Here is a 21,681-nt window from a genome sequence, read left to right on the forward strand (position 1 = left end):
ATGTCTTTTTATGTTTATTTTATTGACAAAACAATATCAATACATTTTCTGGAGCCAAAGGTGAAAAAAGAAAAAGAAGTCAAATGACTTTGGAGGAATAGAAAGAAGCCTTTTGACAATCCAGTAGTGAACTGTAGTGCGTTCATCATCTGCTCAACAGCTTAGCTAAATGTTGAACCCACCAGCACAAACTTTACTCTCTCATACAGGAAATGGACAACAGATTTTTAAAAAACTATACATGAATCCAAACTAGTGAGACGTCCTCAGACCGGTTCAAGCTCACGGTGACAGGTTGGAGCAGTCTGTCCTGAAAATTGGTAAAAGAAGAAAGTTAAACACAGAGATTACAGAATTCTCCATGAACATTTCTTTCAAATCACTTCTTTTTTTTTTCTCCATCCATTCAAATTGTCTGACATGGAATCAAATTACAAAACATTTTCTCCTTACCTGAAAGGCTCTCTGAGGGTTTTTCCACAGTCAGACCATCAAGGTCCTCCTCCTGCAGTCTTCTGAATCTGCTCTTTGAGGATAAGGATGCTCTGCCGCTGCTCTGGGGGCAACATGGCGATCTGTTCTGGGGTCAGCTGCAGGACCTGCATAATTAGGGCCGCCTAGAAAGAGACCAAAAAAAAAGAAACCATTCAATTAAATTGACTTAAAGATGGATATCTCCTCTGGTATTCTTTAGTAAAAAGGGAACCTAAACCCTCTGATAATGTGTTAGAACATCACCGGCTATTGTTTAAGTCAATCGATCTCTATAGCAGCTGTAAAAGCTGTTTTGTCTCGGGTGATACATGAAGCACATGCATATAATGACTGCAATCAGTGACAGAGTGGTTTTGCTTAGAGGCACTTTTAACTCCCTGCAGAATGACAGCTGCATTGAAATGCTGTTTGTTTCTTTCTGCATAAAGAGAGCCATTTAAAGTGACTCTAGGTCCAGTTTGTTCAATAAAGAGTTTGCAGAAGAAGAGAAACCCACCTTCTCCTGGTCATGTGTGGAGACCTGGCTCTGCCCAGGACTGAAACCTCCTCCAGATGGAGGAACGCCCGAAATACCAGGACCCTGCAGAACCAACACACGGTTAGATTTTTCTGTTTATCAGCTGGGTAATGATGATGTGATGTGTCCTCTTAAGAATTTTAAATGATACATTGAATGGGTAATTATATGCTTATAATTGATGATTCAAAGTAGGTAAGACTCAAATTTAGATGCTTGCTGCTCTCAAGAAAAAATATATTTCTAAAATAGATACAAGAAAAACACTTCTCTCTATCTTCTTGTCTAATTGTGGCACTCTCATTTGATGAATACATTCATGATTATTGAAAGGTTGCATGCATTAATTGTGAATTGCTTTGGAATAAACTCAATAAATGTAATTGAAGTCAGAGATGTTGGATGCAGCGGTTACCGGTCTTGCAGGAGGAGGAGCGTTGGGGCCCATGCTATGAGGAACAGGGCCTGGCATTCCAGTCGCCATGGGAACCCTCTGCCCAGTCACTGGGCCGCGAGCGTCCATCGCTCTTGGGTCCCGCCCTGCAGAAAGAAAGGAAGGAAGGTTTAATCACACATTTCCATCTTTCCATTTATAGTGGTAACAAACATTGTGTACAAACATTTCACAATGTCCTTACACTTGCTTCAGTGACATTTGGTTGCTCTGCCAGCTGGGACTGAAACTGAACTGAGATCTGTTACAAACTAAGCTACAAACACAGTTACATGTTCAGCTTTGTAAGAGTAACGCTTAGGTTTTTAATTCAGGAGTTATTAGAGCAGTTACCTCTGGTCTCCATGGGGGGTCCCCTTGGCTCCATCATAGGGGGCCCTCTGGGGTCACCCATCATGTTTCGAGGCTCACCCATTGGGGGGCCTCTTATGTCCATTTGAGGTCCTCTCATATCTGGAGGGGGTCCCCCTGCCATCTGGGCCATGTGTACAGGTGGGGCTTGGTGAGGTGGAGGAGCTCCCATGTAAGGCCGGCTGCATACACACAGACACAGAAGATGTAAACATTTGGAAACGGTAAATATATCCCAGAGTTTCAGCTCAAAGTGTAGCTACCCTGGAATTAAAAAAAAAAAAATTCTAACAACAATGTACCAACATGAAAATGAAATTAACACAATAAAATCTATATTCCTGAAAGTCTTGATCAGGTCCTCATGCTGTTTCTTGGTCTGCTTTTGTTCTTCAACAGCAATTTGATGTTGTGCATTCAGTGCAACCTCTTCATACGATAGTTTTCAATGAGTCTACCATCCCTGAGCTGAATTCATGAGCTTCACGTGCACAGTAATGACACTTTTCTTTGTAGTGATGCAACAGTTAGATGTAGTGTATAATAACGGTAATAGGATTTCTGTGAACATCTTACCCGGGGTCCATGACCTCTCCAGTGACCGAGAGAAGAGACCCTCCTCTGGGATCATTAGGACCATCACCCAACAGGCCTCTGGGCGGGATACCTCCAGGTCCTGGAAGGAGAAAATCAAACATTTAAAAAAAAAAAAAAAAAAAAAAAAAAAAACAATAAGTTATTAATTAGAAGGAGGAAATGATTCATGACTAATCCATTACGAAATAGACTGTAACTGGTTAGGTTGAATTCCAGGTAAGGGCTACCAAACAAACATGTTGATATTACACGCTGTGTGGTTGCTCAAGGAAGACACGTGAGGAAACAGAGCTGATTGGGCGATAAAGCACACAATGAACTACACATGGAGCAGTCTGATGCACGCGGAACACACAGGGATGATGTGAAGGTTCAAATCACACACAAAAACATTAACATCACAGATAAGGAGGGCCGGAATTCAGAGCATCTTCCTTCTTGTAAATCTAGTGAGCATAAGGACATCAGAATGGGAGGCATGCAGAGAGACTCAAGAACAGCGGGTGTGTCAGAGATTTACGAGGTTACCGAACGTCTAATAGCGCAAATAATTCCCAACGCCTAACTGCCCTGGGTTAATAGGGCAGTTTTCCAAGAATCACAATAACTTCCTGATGATAGTGACAGTCTCATTATTCATCATCTAATTCACTTGGGCGAGGTAGAAATCTAACAAACAATGTGAGGTGATGCTTTTTTAAGTTTTACTGCATTTGGTTATACTGAAGAGAGTCCAGGTATGTAAAGGAGCATCTAGAAGACGTAATAGGGTGAAAAGACGTTTTGGGCTGGTTGGATTCTTGTTGCCGGTGGAATAAATGGTAAACATTTGGGAAAATCTAAGCCAACTTTATCTTCTTGACAAGAACAAGGGCAGGAGAAAGCACTGCAATCAAAAGCAGGATTGACCAGTTTCTAAAAGGTTACATGCTGCTTGAAGCTCTGCTAATCTGCTACATTAAAAAAAAAATGGTGTGAAGTATGATTCAAACAAGAGTTTGACAAATCAATCCAAGGCTTTACTTTTCCAAAACTCAAAAGTGACTCTTACATTAACATTGTTAAATAACGAAAAGGCGGACGTGCATCGCAGCAGCTGCAGCAGAACGGTAAACGACATCACCCAGTTTCTCCAGCGTGACAGAGGAGTTCTCCGCCATATGCTTAGTGGGCAAAATGAAAGCGCTCCATTTGCTATGCTCTAACGTTTGATAGTCACATCATGATATATACGAAATGACTCCTACATTGTTGCCAGGGCAACCCATAGGGAAGGGTTGGCAAAGCCTGGACACGTATATGGGATTAAATCACTTGTCATACCAGAGCACAGTCGGTGCTGAAGGTTCGGATTGAGAAACATCTCGGACAAACCTGCAGTCTGAACATGGCCTTTTTTTTTTATAAACAGAGAGTAGTAGCAACTTTATCTCTACTGACAACATTATGTCTAATCACATCGCTGCAACTAAAACTGAAAAAGCTAAAGATAGAAGCAGCAACCTCTCGTTTTAATTCCACTTCTAATTTTCCATTTTAACTCCACATTATAGTCGTTTTCCTTTTCCTGGTCAGCTTTTTTTTTTTTTTTTTTAAAGCCAAATCCTGCATGCTGAAATAAAATGATGTTGTACTGATTGACATGATGCAGAGCAGGAAGTGGGAGATCTTTGAAAACCTACCAGGTGTGAATATTAATACCTGCATTTTCACATTTCCAAACAATACATCTCATTTTAATTTGCTGACAAACTGAAGGCAATGTTGAATTTTGTCAAGTGCGGTAGACTGTGATGTCTGCATACAAGTATTGGATTGGGGGGGGGGGGGCTCTCCCATGGATGACAGCCTCAATTTGCCTACCGCCTTGGCAACAACACCATGGCTAAAAAAAAGGCACATTAACAGTGTATATGAGAATGAAAAGGTCTTTATTAGGGAAAAAAAATCTGCCAACATGTTACATCCTGGTGATGTCCTGTAGTCTCTCACAGACTTCCTGAAACTACAAATAGCAGTCTGCAGAGTAAACCCAGTAGGAGTGCACGACGTGAGAAAAAGAAAGTGCAATTAAGTTTATAGTTTAACAATACCAATAAGAAGTGCAATAAATAAACACATGTTAGATGGTTCACATTTGCAATAACCGCCAGTTTCAATGTCTACCTGCTGTTCATGTTTTACACAACCTGCTTTTGTTTGCAACGTGTCCTTCCTCAATCCAAATCGCTTTTGTTCCACCATTAAATTGCCCCCAGTTGATCTGAGGGTAGCTGACAGCTGGTTTGAGCTTCATGGGTAAAATGTACACAAGCTAAGCGAGAGAGCATTATTTGTTCACATTAATGAATCTTTCTTATTCATTTAGAAAAATTCCGACATATGCAATGTGTTTTTTTTCCAATGTTCATATGGCTATAACAATGAAATTAGGAATTATACACACAGCCCAACCACGGGGTCAAAATAGTGACCAGGCGGTGCCAGGAAGTGCATTGACGGTACATCCAAAAAGGTCATGTTGACAGCACAACCCATAAACAATTGCACCTGTCTGCATGGATAATGTTAGTGGTTACCCCACATTTGAAGAAACGTTTGTGGATTAATTTTGACTTCTAAAACAGCCACGCGAGGTGCACCAAGTTATTAAAGGTCTAAAAGACGCGTCAGGTTTCCAACGACTGACTCAGTCGCACCTGCACTTTCACTACGTAGGTCACACAGTGCTGCTTGACATGAGACAATCAACATGCCTAGGGGTGACAGCCAGGTGTGCCCTCCCACCATCTAAAAGTGAAACATGTGAGTGTTTCACACATGCATTTTCTATTGGCAGCCATCAGGCTTAGCAATGCAGTCCAACCGCAGCAGGAAACAAGCCGGCATTGTTTAAATTCTGGCACCCGCTGAATTTGTATTATTGTCACCTAGCATTGACTTAAAAGTGCAAAATATTCTTACAATGGTACATTATCATAAAACAATGTGCATTTCGCACATATAAAAGTTTAGCACGCTAAGTGTATGAAGCCAGTTTGGGTAATTTCGTGTTAAAAATTCTTCTTTGATGGATCCTACAACTGTGTTCTTCTGAAGACAAACAGCTTCATTACACTACCTGTGAACATGTCTCTCTATATGTATGCATTCATGTCACACATCTACCTTTAAATCCTGGCATCCCGTTAACTTCACTAACCACTTAGCTTCCTGGGAAATTCAGCTCCCCCCGTCTTGTAGTTCCCTTTGGTTGATGCAGACAGCTAGCTGATGTGGACCTGCCTGACTCCATCTTCTACACTTATCAATATCACTCTTACTTAACTAATCACTATTATAGTAGTCAGCGCAACTAATCCCCTGCTAATTTTGCACTTATTCTACCATGATCACTGACACTGTAGCCATCAGTCTCTATTATCTTCTGTTGTCGTCGCCCTGTTTTGTTTGTCTCCACCAGCGTCTCTCGGTTTTTCCCTCCATCCCTCGATCTGGTTCAGGGCTTAAAGTAATCATGCAAAAAAATACTTTGACTCCTGGCAGCTGCGCCAAAACCAAATCTGTTCACATGCAGGTTCACCACCACCCTCCCACCCTCATGACCGATCACACTCTGCTTTTGTTACGATAATAATCACAGATCAGTTTTTAATCAAACAAACAAGCCTAATAACTAATTTAACAGCTGAATGTGTAAAGGTAAAGTTTTTTTTTCCCCCAACAGTGGACGTGCAGTTTACCAAACTGTAGTGTGCTAAAACCTAACCCCTGAGGTATTATACACTTGGACTGTGACCTCTCCATAGCACTTCTATGACCTGACTGGAGAACTGAAGGAGTACAGTGATACCTTGAGGCCGCTCGATAGCAGCTGGCCCAGACGCTCCTGTGGGAGAATGCTGAAGGTTTCCTGAGCCAGCATTAAAGTGAAGAGAACAGGAGACACAAGACTCAAGAGAGCAAAGCAGCACTTTAACAGCAGTTTGAAGCTTGCCAGTGACATGCACACATACGGACACACACAGAGGGGTGAAGAGGGAACTTTGAGAAACCTGACATTAGTAAATACTACAGTATGATGAAGACACACAGACATAAATAAACATTGAGGCAGAGGCTGCTGCAGGGGAGTCGATTACAATGGGCCGCTCATACAGCACCTCCTCTAATTACAAGGCTGTGGTGACACCTAGTGATTCAAGTGAGCCATGGCATGTGCTCAAGCTTAAAAATAAACTAAGGATACACTTAAAGGCATTTAAAGTAGAAAAACGGAATATTTTACACATGTCAGTTTATTATGGAAGCCTAAAGGCTGCATTTGTTTTAGGTTTGCCACTGAGGAAGTCATCAACAAATTAATACGCATTACTTTTAATCATTTTTACACTGAGGTAAAATGAAATGTTTCACTGCTTTCAAATATAACTGAAACAGGCTCAATTTGACAAAAAAAAGAAAAGAAACAGCGTTCCCTTTCTTATTCTCACTCAAAACTTTGCTCATCGTATGCGTAAGAAAAGAAGGCAAATAGGCCGTCAACTATGAGGGAAACTAGCTCCTCTTAATAAGATGTGAAAACATGATGCGTGGTATCTAAATTGGGAAAATGTTGTTTTCCACACAAATCTATTTTCTGTGTCTCCATCATAGATCACGGGTAAATTTAGTCTATTTTTGCTTCTGATTCATGAATGATTGTGATTCATCACTTATTCACTTGTAGAAAGATATCAGCTTGACCGCTATTCTCACCACCGCCATCAAAGTGTGGCAGCACAGGCTCGGAAATGCTCATGTGTTGCTTAGGCTGGTCTGTTGATGCGTGACATGAATAGAATACATGCAATGTTTTTAAAACTAAAATGTGAAATACATTTAGTTATACAGTTTGTGATCAGATTAGTTAATCCTGCGGTGGTGGTGGTGGGGGGGGGGGGGGGGCTTATGATGTGTTCACCTCACACAGTTACCATCAATGATCTTAAATATTGATATTATGAACATTAAGGATGTTCACTCTTGAGATATAAGAATGCATGCAGTTTGATGATTACCTGGAGGTCCCACAGGTCCTGGTCCTTGTACTGGTCCGGGTCCAGGTCCAGGTCCCGGTACAGGCATTGGCCCTGGGGCGACACCCATGCTGGGGGGCTGCATCATTTGAGGGGCTCCATTGACGTGCATTCCCGGCTAATGAAATGAAAGATGAATTAGGATTTCAACCTAAATATGAGTTTGGAGAACACATTTTAAGAGCTCATCTTTGGTCTTCAAGATGAGCTACTATGATTTAATCTTACGCCAGTGACATACATAAAGATATTTTCTACATCATTTACTCATTTAAGTGATTTTACCCACTCATTTCATTTTTAGGGAAATTGAGATGAATGAGAGGATTGAGACATGATGGGTTTGAAATTAAGGAATTTAACATTCAGTATGTAATCTAAAGACATGTTACACACAACCTCATATTCCTTTTTAATTGCAGTCCTCAAGATACACTAATTCACACTGACCTTTCAGCCAGGTTATAAGAGTAGCATTGCAGACATTGTTTGCATCAATATTCATGAATGGCCTGCATCAGAGCTGCAACACTGCATCTTATTTCAGGGCGATTTTACTGGATAGAGAGGCTATGTTCAGCTTTAGAGAGTGAAAGACTGTTCCACCTACACCAGGCGGAGGCTGAGACACAGGCAAGCTGGGCGGCGCAGCAGGTGGATTGGCGGGTGGTGCTCCTCCGCCCTGCCCGGCAGGAATCAGAGGCTGAACTGCAGTTTGACGATGGAGCATTTTCTGAAGAGGAGCACACAGAAAATCATCACTTAAATGTACATGCTGGTTAATGGTGCAAATTAGCTTTCAGGTTCTCTTAACTTATCACAAGGTCCCAGTAAAAAAATAAATACAAAATGATTTTCAGTTCAGCGACTGTTCTCTTACCAAGGCTATCTCGGGGTCCACGATCCTCATGACAACTTGGGCTTGAAGAAGAGCATAGGCCAGCTGAGGGTTCTGCAGCAGCATGTTCCTCGCCTCCTGGGGACTGTTCTGCACACACAGCTGGAGAGAGAGAAAATGATATCAGAAATGTGATGCATGTCTTTTACAAGCCAGCAGTGCAAAAGGAAAAACTCTTAGATAATTTACATCAAAAGAGCTCCTTTTAATTCCCGGCAGTAGAGCTGGCATCATAGATTATACTCCCCACTTGTGATTCAGAAACATAACAAACCATCTGCACAAAACATTCAAATAAAGGCATGCAAGGATATCTGCAGCATCATATGGAGCTGTCGTATTGAAAACAGCTTTGGTGCAACAAAGCACTCCTCCAGTCGGGAGGAAACGTCTGCAGTGTGGTGTTTCTTAGAGCCTAATGAAGCAAACAGCCAGATGTGCAGAGATAAGGCTTCTTTCGCAGGACAGACTGTAGCCTCTCTGTTAATGAAGGGAAAGAAGGAGGATCTGCATACAGATCATGTCCAGGAAGTTAAAGAGAAATGCATATGGAGTTTTAAAAAGATAAAAGAAGAATTGAACATAAAGTGTGAGATCATGACCTCTGGGACAAACTCCAAAACAGCCTTGTTGAATATAATGACTTAATAGTGGTATTTGTTTTATTTGTGTTAAGTTTTGCTTTGATGCTTTTTTTTTTTTTTTTTTTTTTTTAAATTGTATTTGAAATGTTAAATCTGAAAACAAGTATGTTTGTTATTGTGGCTGCCTTTAAAGCAGCAACCACGTCCCTAAATCAAAATGCTGCGTTCAGTTAGAATTGTACTGTTGCACAAGCAGCACACGTCTGATGTGTCCTTGAGCAAGACACCAAACCCTAAGTTGCTCCCACTGCTTCTGCGTGGGTGTATGAATATGGGATTAGTTACTTCTGATGGTCACGTTGCATCGCAGCCTCTGCCATCAGTGTGTGAATGTGTAGGTGTGACCTGCAGTGTAAAAGAGCTTTGAATAGTCACAAGACTGGTTAAGTGCTACACAAGCTCAAGTTCATTTACCTTTTACAAGACCGGTGCACAAACTCATCTGCATGCACATCTTCCACTGATGCACCAGTTTCAGGGACTGATTCATTATACTTGGCTGTGCACATCCAACAACTGTTTTTTGTCACACCACGTATTTCTCACATCAGAACTCAGAAAATAAAACAAGAACATGCATGATCTAAAAATGTAAAAACAAGCTCCACTTAGACGAATGCTTTTATCTGCATTGTTTCTTTGACTATTATTTCAGAACTCTGATTCAACCTTTAAGTGACATCTGTGAAGTATTTGCCAAAAAGGACAGAAACTGTTGAATCAATAAGACATACAAAATAATAATAATTATATTTAAATAAATAATGATGCTGATCCACATGCACACGTTTCCAGGTGGATCGGGATTTCAAACGGGAACATTGCGTGTAGGTATTGCGTAGTTTTGCAGATCCGAATTACTTTTGACGTCAGACATTTTTTGTGTGTTTTCTACCTTTTTATTCATCGAGTATGGATTCTACGCACATTTTAAAGATCGAGAGGAGAGACCGAATTACTTTGGCACTGACTGACAGGAAGTTGGACCAATTGGTTTCGACCTTTCTTAAACGGTAAAGAACGGTTAAGGAGTTCATCAGAACATTCTAGGACAGGGGTGGGCAACTGGCGGCCCGGGGGCCACATGCGGCCCCCATCAACCCTCAACGTGGCCCTCGGGTCAATTTTTACACATCAATTAATTGGGAACATGAAGAAAAGATGACAAAATCGGCCATTAAATCATGAAAACCAGAAATATGTCCATAATAATATTTGATCACTGGTTTATGTTGAGATAAATTGGAGACATAATCGACTGTAATCGTTTTTGTATCCTACAATTTGGCCCCCTGGCAGTGAGAATTAAATTAATGTGGCCCTTGCTGTGACCAAAGTTGCCCATCCCTGTTCTAGGATGATTCTGTTTCTGTCCGGGTCTTGAAACAGCGGCTCGTTAGATTAAAAACCTGAGGCGTTAAACTAGCCTACCTTCATCTGTTTCATCAGCTCAAACATCTGCTCAGGAGGCAGACTGGCCACGGCTCTGCTGATGGACTCGGGGGCTTCCTGTGGCTGGATGGTGTCTCCATAAGGAGACTCAATAATAGGAGCTCCAGTTCCCAAACCTGTGAGAGGAAGAACATCAGAAAACAGTTGCTTTGCACCGACACCTTTCAATCAAATCAGATAAATAAAAAAAACCCTATTTGGAGTTAACATCCAGAGGGAATAAGCCCTCACTTTTCAGCTCTTCCTTGTTTTTCTCGCTGGCTGCGTTGTCAACACGGAGAGCTCGACCACTGAACTCTCTCCCGTTCAGGTTCCGCATGGCACTGAGGGCTGTCTCCTGGTCTTGATATTCACAGAAGCCATATCCCTTTGGCTTCCCGGTCTCTCGATCATACACTAACCTGGAAACAAGAGGCCACATACAAGTTCAAACCAAGTTTACAAAGAAATAGAGAACAGAAAAGATAGATTTACAAGCTTGTATTTTAATGTTTAAGGTGAGAGACTGGCGTGAAAACACGATAATAAAGAGATCAAACATGACTGTAGTATCTTTTGTAACTTCACGTTAACAAATGAATGGAAAGTCTTTCACTCACCTGAAGCTGACAACAAGCCCGACTTCAGAAAAGATGTCTTTCAGCTGTTCTTCAGTGGCTTCGTAAGGAATATTCCCCACTAACAAATAATGAGAAATGTTAATATGACAAGATTAAATGAACTCTCTCCCTCGATGTTTTCGCGGACATTAAGTTTGCTCCCTCGTTGCCTAGCTAACGGTAACATTAGCAGGATGCCCATGTTAGCGCCATCTAACAAAAAAAAACACAGATCATAAAACACCGGGTAACCGAACAAACAAACAACGGTGACGAACTTACCAAACACCGACCGTAATGAGCGATCGACGGCTGGGTCTCTGTTTGCGGCAGCGGCGGCGGCGGCGGCTGCAGCCGCAGCGGCAGCTACGTTCGCCATTTTGGGGGACACAAATGTTTGTGACACCAGGAAACTACAAAGAGACAAGATCCGTGTGCGGGTAAATGTGCCACATTCAAACACCGGGTGCTGCTATCTTCTCTAAACTCATAGTTAATACATATGTTGTCGCTTTAATATCAAGTATACTATAATAATTAATAGTTGTAAATGTAATTAATGGAAGCGGGTTTCGATGAAGATCAGACAAGTTATTTAAATTTGATAGGAAATAGATGGCGCTGTTTCCCGGTGTAAACGTTAAATCAGCCAAACTAGCCTACTTTTTTTTTTTTTTTAGAAATGCTAAAACCTGGTTATTAGCAGGTCAAACAAGTTAATAAACTTGTTCAATATGTTGCCAAAGACTCCATTTGTCAACAACAGAAGTCTTGGTAAGTAACTCTTAATTACTCATGTGTTTCTCTCAGTGTTATTAACACAACATTGAAATGTGTTATCATTATTACTCGGTATACGAATGTTACACGTGTTTGTAACCAGTGACTAAAGTAAAGAGGTCATTAATGTCACATTTGATTGAAGAAGTGGTTATCCATTCATTGGCATGTATTTTTAATGCTACAATATCAGTGTATTCAGTAAAGCAGAACATAGATGATGATGTCTTAGCTTCACTTGGACACACCTGTTAATTGTTAAAGGCATGATTGTTTTGTCTTCAAATGACTTCTTGGATATGGTTTTGTTTAGTTGTATGGTAACATTGGTTGAGTGTTAAAAAAACTGCAATTTTTTTTTGTTGATACATTCATAAGAAACAGTATTAAGCATGAATTTTCTATTAGGCTTTGTTCTGGGTATCTACTAGTTGTTTCTTCTGCAGAGACTCTTGGCTAGTTGGTTGTTTTTGTTTGACTGGGGACATGGGACACCACTATTATTCAGACTCTGTTAGAGACAGTAGTTTGAAAGTTAGGGTTATGCTAACAAAATCACAATCTCAGAAATATTAATGTTACATGAATGATAGATTTGGGCTTACAAGAAGTTGAGATGTGAGGTTTTGCACCTTGGCACATCATTGATTTTACCAGTAGTAGTTCAGCAATGCATAGGTTTAAGGCCTGCATGATATATGAAAAATATCATTTCTTGATATTGTGATAACAGTAGGTAGTGCGAAACATAAACAGAAGTTATAAAAGTTATAACTAAAGTTATAACTCATTCAAATTGTGTCTATGACTGTGAGACACTTTTCACTTTATATAAATGGTGCATAACTTATTATCAGACTTGTTGACAGATTCATGTTTTGTTGAGCAACTTATCAAATTAATCTATTAACTGTGTCGTGGAAAACAGTTACAATATTTCAGCGTAGGTCTATAACTAGGAATACGTCTTGGAAAAAGCAATATAATATGATAAGGCATTTGTATTACTATCTCATACATGACATAAAAACGATAAAGAACCTGGCCTGTAGCCCCATTATCATTACAGGCAAGTGTACAGCTTATTGCAATCCAATATATAACTTGTATTTCACAAAGAGTGTTGATTCGTCGATATTTTTATATCAAACTTTGTGGTTTGTAGTGTATTATTATAACCTGTTTAATGGGTTGTGAATGGGTTTGCCTAATGGGTCAGAATCCGGTTAATATACTTGTTAATACTTGTTTGTCTGGGTCATTTTGTAATAAAGATAGTGAGAGGAAAAAAAAAAGTAAATAAATTGTAGTCCACTACTTGCAGACTACTCCTTCAATAATGTCTGGTTATCCAAAGTAACCATTATATTTCGAGATAACACTGAATGAATTGGCGCTATACAAATAATGATTTATAGATTGATTGATTGATTGATGATTGATTATGTGAAAAATCACATCCTTTAAAATTATATTACTTCAGACAATACCTACCATGAGAAACATGAAGTTACAACCTTTACCAAATATGTAGCCTATATCGTGTTGGTGGTGACACATGAAGGTCCTTTCTGTGACTAGGATTTGTTTCTGTACGATATTAAGATTTAATGGAAAAAAAGACTTGGTTCCACTGGGGCTCGAACCCAGGACCTTCTGCGTGTAAAGCAGACGTGATAACCGCTACACTATGGAACCAGCTGACGTAGTTTGAAAATACTGTCGTATTAATTCATATCATAAAAATCCGTTCGTTTTAAGATGTCTGTTCGTTATACTGATAGGATAAACATCTCGTCGTCGACAGTCAGCTCTCCTTAATAGATCCGTCCTGTACAGTTACACTGAGGTCTGTTCCTTGTGTCTGGGCTGCGTTGTACGGAAACACAGACAGATCAGTCTCCCCCAGTATGTCTCCCGGCATTTGTACGGAACCTGCGTGACGCCTGAGCTGCTGGTGTTTTCTCTCCGTTTGCGAGTCGTTGTGGTCGAGCACTTTGTGCGGAAGCTAATATCCTTCAGACATCCAGCAAGTGAGCTGCCAGCTCTGAACCGACCGAGTCAACCACATCTGCCCGTGTTTGTCTTCAGCCTGCAGCCTACATGCGCTGTGACCGACATGGTTAGGAAAGAGCAAGAGTCGCTTTTTTTTTTTTTAAGTTAAAAAGCTTTATTTTTGGGGCTTATCAACATAGCGAGGAGCAAAAAAGGATTGTTTCTAGCAGTATTCAAACATTTCATTATCTGCTTGTCATCTTGAGTCACCTTTAGACTTTAAATATTCACCTGTTAGAAATCAGAGTTGACATTAAGTTGACTAAAAAATATTTTCACTATCGATTTGAATGAAGATGATTTCCTGGAATATGTTGTCTTTTATTGATAAATAAAAAAGTGTCCATCCCAGTTTCACATGGATCTTTTTAGTGTCTTTAAACATTAGTCCAAACCCCAAATATAAAGCATATACACTTTAATAAGAAATACAACTGAGAAAACAGGAATATCTTTAATTTGAAAGGCTACATTATTAACATTAAAATTACTTTAAAACTATACATTTTAAATAGTTTGGGATTTTATTTTTGCACCTTATTTACGGAGCATAGATTAGTCCAACTGTTGTCATTGTAATATACGGTATAATTTATAAAATCAAATCCTATATACAGCATACAGTGCTTGACAAAAATAGGGTTTAGTTTTAGTTTAATATTAATCAACGTAAAAATGTAAACACTGCACATCACTCATTGTGTGTGACATGTGTTCAAGCAGAATAACTGCCTCACATAAGTACATTTATTTAGGTCCTTATTGGTCGGGTAAGGTCATTATTAAGTCAGCTAGCTAAAAGCATAAAACTGTAAAGTCATGGTGCAGTTGGCCTTTTCATTTAACAATACCCTATTTAATTGTCTATCTAGTATCTGCACGTGTTTCATGCTGTAGTCTCTGCATGAAATCAAATTCCTCTTCCACTAAAGTTGTTGGCTGTGAGTGGTTGTTACTGTATGAGAATTAATTACAAGAAACATTCAGATTCTCCTCAAAGTGTCTCTACATAAATGTCAAATTGTCCAAATAAAACTGATGTGGGGTTTGTTATCAGCGACAAAGACTTTCCTCTCCTTCCTCAGCACTGTCTTTCCATTTTTAGCCACTTTGACTAGAGCGCTCCAGCTTCCTTAGGTGCCAGTGAGGGAAGGGCAGTAAGGCGTGCGTTGGAAAAATGTGGGGATGACAGCTGCATCTGTTTATCATGTGGGGTACAATAGCACACCTTGAGAGGCAGCCAGGGCTAGTTTCCTCACTGATCCTGGCTCCAACACAGCACGCCAGAATCAATAGACAGATTCATATGTGGGCATGATCAAATTAAACATGCTGGATAGATGCATAGCACAGGCTCCGAGTTTGACTGATTTCAGCATGTCAGTGTGAAAATAAAAACTATTTTTTAGACTTAAGATGAATCAGCAAACATTCAGTAGCTGTTTTGTAGCATTACTTTTGTTAGCCATAAATCTGATGAGTATTTCCTCACTTGATCGTTTGAGAATGACAGAAAATACTACAAATTCCCTTCACATTTAGCTAAATCCCTATTTGAAATTTTAAGTAGCAGTCTAACCAGCACACTTAAAATGTAAGCAGTTTCTACACCTACTTTTAACGATTATTTTGGTGGTCAGTATTTCTAAACAAAAACACATTGTTTGTCCTTGAAGTTTAAACAATCTTGTTCAGAAAGGTGAATTTGAAAACCCTTTTAAAGTTTGAATATTTACATCAGTATTGTCTCAGCCGTTTTAACTCGTTGCCTTCTTCAGCTCCTGCTGTGGTTTCTGGTTCGAAAGATGTTAAAGGGATTTTTTTATTCATTTTTATGACCAGGTCCAGTTTTATGTCCCTGTGGTGAAACACAAGTCATTGTTCATTTAAATGTGGGTCTTTAGTGACAGGTGTACAAAATCCAAATCCAAAGAGCCTTTTTGGAAATGCTGACTCAAACTATCTATCGGAGAACTTAAAAACGGGCAAAGATCTGGAGCTGAGGACGGGTCTTTAACGCACAGTATGTACATTCTGCCGCCACGGGGCTCTGAATCAAAACAATAACAAAAGGATGACGTCCAGGCTGGTGGGGAATCATGGGAGTTATTTCAGCTATAGTGTGTGCTGATAGCTAATCAGAACCAAATTCGTTTTTTTTGGACCAGGCTTTAAACATGTTAATTTCTGGTGTAAAAACAGGCATTTTTCAATGTGACTTCTGGGGCTTCTGCATCCAGCCTCAAGTGGACACTCAAGGAACTGCAGGCTTTTGCACTTCTAACTTTGCTAAATTCTTCAACACCAGAGGTTGCCACTCCACACAATCACGGGGAATTCAGATTTTTGTCTAGACTGACTAACTACATGATCCCATTCATGTATGTCCATTTGCCCGTTGAAGCAAGAGCAGGAAAGTCTGGTGTTCAAAGCAATTGTGAGTTTTTGGAAAAATGGGTCGTTCAGTCGTTCATCTATAACATAAAGTGTGTTAACTGCCATGCATATAGTGAGCAGTGCAGACTCTGTGTGGATATACCAGTGTCTGAGTGTCTCTGTTGATAGCAGAAATACTGCGTTGGAAACATATATGTTTTCAACGCAAAGCTAGTGATTGACATGTCTGTGCATCAGCAATCATGTTTCTTCAAATTGATTTGATTCAGATCATTGTGAATAGCAGCAAGATAAAAACTGAAAATTCTGTTTTCAGCATAGAACTTTGATTTCAGCCACAACATTTACTACATATGAGTGAAACCTGAGTGCTTTATTCTCAAGTCGCCCCTCTAAGGCGGATGTGGGAGCTAAAGAGACAAAAGCCTTCTTTGGCATTTGGATGTCTTTCAAATCACTGCAACCCAAACATCAAAATGAACCTGTAGATTTTTAGCATGTATTTAGATAGTTCATATTTATATACAACATGATTTACATAGATGAAAAGTCAAATATGAGGATGCAGATATGTTTTTAATGATTAATTTTATTCCAATATTGAATTTTATTTGATGCACTGAAGGAAAACAATGCCTATACTTTATGAATATTGGTGAATAAATGTTTCAGTTGGACTTCAGACCGTGCATTGCTTTCTCAGTTTCACAGCTTGTGGCCATATTAATAGCCTTCTTCTTGCACACACTTGGGATTCTAATAACTGTATGGAGCCTGCTGAAATGCTGGTGTGCTTAGCCTCTATAGACACAGACAGCATACCATCCCTAGTGGCACCAACAACAATACTCAAACTTGTCCTTTTAGACACCTGGCTGGCATAACTTTCACAAATGTTATCAATTAATTTCAGTGTTTTCTGACCATGCTGATGATTTCATTTAAATGTTAATGTATTCAAATATCCCTCTCTGACACTTCTGACAACACTTGTATGGAATCCGTATGAGAAGAGTTTCTTTGTGGTGCTCAAAAGTTTGAAAGTCAAATTTGAAAAACTCTGCTGCAGTGTCCCAGTTACTCAGGATATTCCAGACCTCACTGTCAACAGTTTCTTTGGGTCTGTTCCTGTAGGAAGTGCAGTATTTCCTATATCTCTCAGATTGAAATCTATAGATTATCCAGAGGGAGTTTAGGAGAATTGTCACTGGAAGCAATGTGCTAGTGTTTTGTAATTCACATCATCGTATTGGAGTGGGTTGAAATGTCAGAAGCAGATATCTGAAAACCTGCAAACTTCATGACTGCACCACACACACAGACGTAAAATGATACCTGTTTATGAATCTATTTGTGCACTAGTTAAATGACCATGCAAGGTTCGGTGACTGTGATCTTTCTCGTAAACAGTCACAATATGCAATATCAAGCTGCAGAATCCATTTGTGCACTCACTTCAGTGGGCCATGGCTTCAACACCACCTCATTGAGTGTAATGGTGGGGATAGGTGTCCTAAATACTGATCTGCAGCTGTGGCTGCTGCCTGTAGTTAGCCGTTCAGTCTCTGACAGTCTATGTGCAAAATCTTTAGAAGCCACGTCAGGTGTACTTCTCCTGTATTGTCACAGAGAGCAAGACTCTGCCTTGACAGAGCAGCTAACCTCTCTAACCAGTGGGTCTCTCTAACCCTTAGAGAGACCCACTGTGATATTCCCTTGTTGTAATGGAAATTGGTCTTCCTCAGGTTAAACCATCGCCTGCTTTCTATTGATGTATTGTCACAAGCCACTGGTTAAGTCTTGAGCCTTTAAATGGGCCTTGAACTCACTCGCAGCCGCCCCGATTTGTTCACTGACTTAAGCTAATTTTACAAGCCTCTAACAAGTTACCAGGATGTCCTGACCTCAAATCTCGCTGCGGTGTCTCTGTTAGAGATTTGAATGTGAAAAATGAAAGTATTCAACCATTCAAGTATTTTTTAAGACTTGTTTGTTCTCTAATGTCTTTGCAGCTTCTATATTTATGATTTAGTTACACATGCTTTGTTTGGATCAGTTTGTGTCATGCTGCAAAGAGAACAAGACTAGCTGTTTCTGATTTGTTCAATGTACATTAGCACAGTAATACCATCATCTCAGTACACGTGTTGATAAAGTTGAAGTGTTAAATGTTTTTAAACATAGACTGATTACGAGTTCATATAGGTACAAACACAGACGCCCCCAATGAATGACGACTTCATCTCTGCCATGGCTATTTTTTTCCATCTGCAGTGACATTTTGTATTTTTCACCTGACCTTCAGAATTGTATTCACACAGGAAATAAAGAGAGGCTGCCTTACTCGGGTCTAAAGCTTCCTGCACAGCAAATCCACACTTACACCCCTCTCCATGAATATTATGCAAAACACTGTGTGACACATCACAATACATTATAACAACTACACAACTGACACAGGATTTTTGAAATGCTAGAAACCAAAACGGATGGAAAATAAACGTATCACTACTTTTTGATGGTCAAACTTTGAAATGGTGACCCTCAGGGGGTGCTCAGTCCACTGTTTTTCTGTGGATTTCGGCAGTAGGGGCCTTTCTGTGTTTGGGTTTGCATGTTCATGCAGTGCATGTGTAGGTTCTCTCTGGGTAGTCCAGCCTCCTCCCATAATTACAAGACTTGCACGTTTGGTGAATTTGATGAAGATAAATTGTGGGTTATTGTCATCTCTGATGACCTGACCAGGTGGACCTTTTGCCCAGTTTCGGTTGTGATCACATGCAGCTGCACAGCGACACTGTGTGTATAAGAAACAGAGATAATGGATAGATGGTTGTTTTCCTATTCTAATGAATCACTTGAATGGAAAGCCCCAAAGTTTTGAAATGAATTAGATATGTGTTAGTAAGTAGTAGGAGGATGAAACAAATGGGGTAGTGTCATTTTTTTTTTAACGAAGTTCAATGTTAATGTGCATTTAGTAAAAGGCAGGGTTGGTAATTATCTTAAACTAGCATGATTTTGAAAGTATAGCATTCCCTCAGTGCTACATCTACACCCACCCCCCTCCCCTCTGTGCTCCCTCAAAAGCCACGCCCCTCACTTACGGACCTCAGCTCATCGCCTTTATTGTGTAGAAACTACGTCGTCTCACGTCTTATTCGGCGGAAAGTAAACTCACAGTATAAACCTCGACATCGGTGACGCGCTTTGAGTGTGGGCTCGTGCACGCAAGGGGTAGAGAACGAGCAGCGAGACGGGGAGGCGTGATTGGTTCATAAGATTGATACCTCGTCGTGGTAGACGTTATTCAAAGTTTTTACATGCTTACAACTGGGACAGATGACTGATTCTCTACGTTCCTCTTTCAGAGCACATGAATTATTAATTTCTGTCCGGACCTTACGACAATTTCAGCCATAATAATAAAAAGTGTATCTGGAGAAAATTGCCAACCCTTCCTTTAATGAATAATACCTCCATTGAAGGTTAAAAAATGTTGGCAGATGACAAAAACCTGATGTGTTTGGCTTGATCTTCAAATTGATGAAACAATATGACTGTTAATTCTCTCTCATGTTTTTCTACAGATGTTTTCAGCATCACTTTTTAAAGGACAATCACTCTTTGCTGTTGTTTCTTCTACAACGGTTAAATGGCATCTGAATGAAGCGTCAGTGTCACCTGTTGCCTAGGTTGAAATTAAACAAGTGACAACCCCTGAAAAAGGGCTGCAAAACAAATAAAACAAACAAGTCCCAAACAAAAGAATTCCTCTTATCGCCACTTGAGGCTTGCTCCAAAAAGGAGTCAACCCTCATTAGGCCCCATGTTAAAATGCTCAACATTAGCCTGGTACAAAGACAGACATTTCATGGCAACTGTGTGCTGAATTTTGATAAAGACTTAAAAGTATCTGTATTAAATATTAATTATGGGCTTGGCCACTTTGAGTGACAGTTAATACTGGATGATGTCGGGCTAGATGACATGCTAACTTAGTCACCAAACCCTCTGCCATGTTTGTTCCTTTGAAGGTTTTTATTTGAAAATCAAATAATATTTCTTCCTGCCTGTTTGCACTTACAGACCAGCTAAGACAGGGGTTCCCAAACTTTTCAGCCCATGACCCCCAAAAATAAGGTGCTAGAGACTGGGGACCCACTCTGTCCATGGAGGTGGTTAAAACATTTACCACTGTGCACAGCCGGGTACACGATCCAAACACTGGAATTAGAACGACACAAAAGAACAGCCTGAACACTGTATTATTATTATTTTCATAATGGTAGCAGAATTAATCTCTTGATCTTTTTTTTTTTCATGTTTTGACAATAATGGGTAAAATAGGGAATTTAAAGTGATTTTTTATTTGTATGTGTTTGGAAGAATTCTCACGACCCCCTTCTGTGTCTTGCGACCCCCCCAGTGGGTCCCGACCCCAACTTTGGGAACCACTGATTCTAAGAAGTCTGTTCCACATTGTTTTGGTGAGTTAAACTGTCTGATTTTATTTTATTTTGTGGAACTAAAAAGCAGGTATCAGTGTCCGTGTGTATACCAGGCTGTTTAGTTAGTTCAGTGCGTTTGTTATACTTTTCTTTTTTTGTTTGGCAGCTCGTACATGGGAGTCAATTTTGTTGTTCGCTTCCCCTGCAGAGAAGATGTTGATCTGTATAGTTACAGGAGGTTTACTTAAAGTTCCTCCAGACACTCTTTGCTCTCCCACACCAGTGTGTTGTAATGAACGTAGAACTTCCTTTGTTCCTCAAACATGTTGCCTAACAAATTAGCCACAGCCATTGTTTTATAGACTGTTTTTTTGTATAGTTTTGATAACATGAAATTTACCAACCCCCCAACACCAAACCAGACTCCATCCCTCATCCAAATATTGTCACATCTGACTTAACAGAAACGGACAAGGCAAATCAGTGAATGATATCATGATTATACTCACTTTTATAAACTGTCTGTGATGAAAACTCTACGGATGCATTATAAGGACAAAAAAAAACATGCTCGTGTTACAGCTTTGGCACTTCTTCACTAATGTTTTAGCTGATATATGCCCCTGTGTGCAATGAATTCATTTCAGGGGTATGTTAACAGTAATGATTTATAGCAGGTTCTATAGGAAACATACCAAGATATAACTGTGGTGATGCAGGTATTTTTATTCCTGAATACACAAGCTGTCACAAACACTTTGATCCCCCTCAATAAACGTGACCCTCTATAGCCTTTACACGTCTGGACTGTGCAGATGTCTCTTAATAAATAGATGCATGAGGTTATATTTGGTGAGCCTCTATGTTCATAGAAAATACTTTTGGATTCTCAAAGAAGGAATCTTAATTTGGA

The 21,681-nt window shown here is 39.9% G+C and overlaps 2 protein-coding genes and 1 non-coding gene across 4 annotated transcripts in view; all 3 read right to left on the bottom strand.

Moving 5' to 3' along the window:
* cenpi (centromere protein I) overlaps nucleotides 1-21,681 on the bottom strand; it is a 153,304-nt gene that overhangs the window by 47,681 nt on the left and 83,942 nt on the right. The window lies entirely within an intron of this gene.
* Nucleotides 2-11,488, bottom strand: cstf2 (cleavage stimulation factor, 3' pre-RNA, subunit 2). Of its 2 annotated transcripts, XM_061048460.1 has the most exons (14): nucleotides 11,368-11,488; nucleotides 11,086-11,164; nucleotides 10,718-10,887; nucleotides 10,466-10,602; nucleotides 8,373-8,492; nucleotides 8,103-8,225; nucleotides 7,475-7,610; nucleotides 6,268-6,327; nucleotides 2,394-2,493; nucleotides 1,800-1,999; nucleotides 1,428-1,552; nucleotides 992-1,075; nucleotides 454-617; nucleotides 2-310 (listed from the first exon to the last, which is right to left on the bottom strand). In XM_061048460.1, the coding sequence occupies exons 1-13, from the start codon at nucleotides 11,462-11,464 to the stop codon at nucleotides 492-494; spliced, it is 1,557 nt and encodes a 518-aa protein (XP_060904443.1). In that variant the 5' UTR covers nucleotides 11,465-11,488; the 3' UTR covers nucleotides 2-310; nucleotides 454-491. The 2 variants fall into 2 exon arrangements, with proteins under 2 accessions (XP_060904443.1, XP_060904444.1); XM_061048461.1 differs by lacking the exon at nucleotides 6,268-6,327 and having other exon boundaries at nucleotides 11,368-11,487.
* On the bottom strand, nucleotides 13,491-13,563 carry trnav-uac (transfer RNA valine (anticodon UAC)). The gene has a single exon. It is a non-coding gene; the product is annotated as a tRNA-Val (tRNA).

Source organism: Labrus mixtus, chromosome 10 (assembly GCF_963584025.1).
Source record: "Labrus mixtus chromosome 10, fLabMix1.1, whole genome shotgun sequence".
NCBI classification, from domain to species: Eukaryota; Metazoa; Chordata; class Actinopteri; order Labriformes; family Labridae; genus Labrus; species Labrus mixtus.

What these genes read in the sequence shown, in the direction of transcription:
- cstf2 (XM_061048460.1), bottom strand. Translation starts at nt 11,464, where the DNA reads ATGGCGAACGTAGCTGCCGCTGCGGCTGCAGCCGCCGCCGCCGCCGCT. An exon ending in AGGACCTGTGGGACCTCCAG is followed by an intron (nt 6,328 to 7,474) that starts GTAATCATCAAA and finishes ATGCTGGCTCAG; the next exon opens with GAAACCTTCAGCATTCTCCC. An exon ending in ACCCCCCATGGAGACCAGAG is followed by an intron (nt 1,553 to 1,799) that starts GTAACTGCTCTA and finishes TTCTTTCTGCAG; the next exon opens with GGCGGGACCCAAGAGCGATG.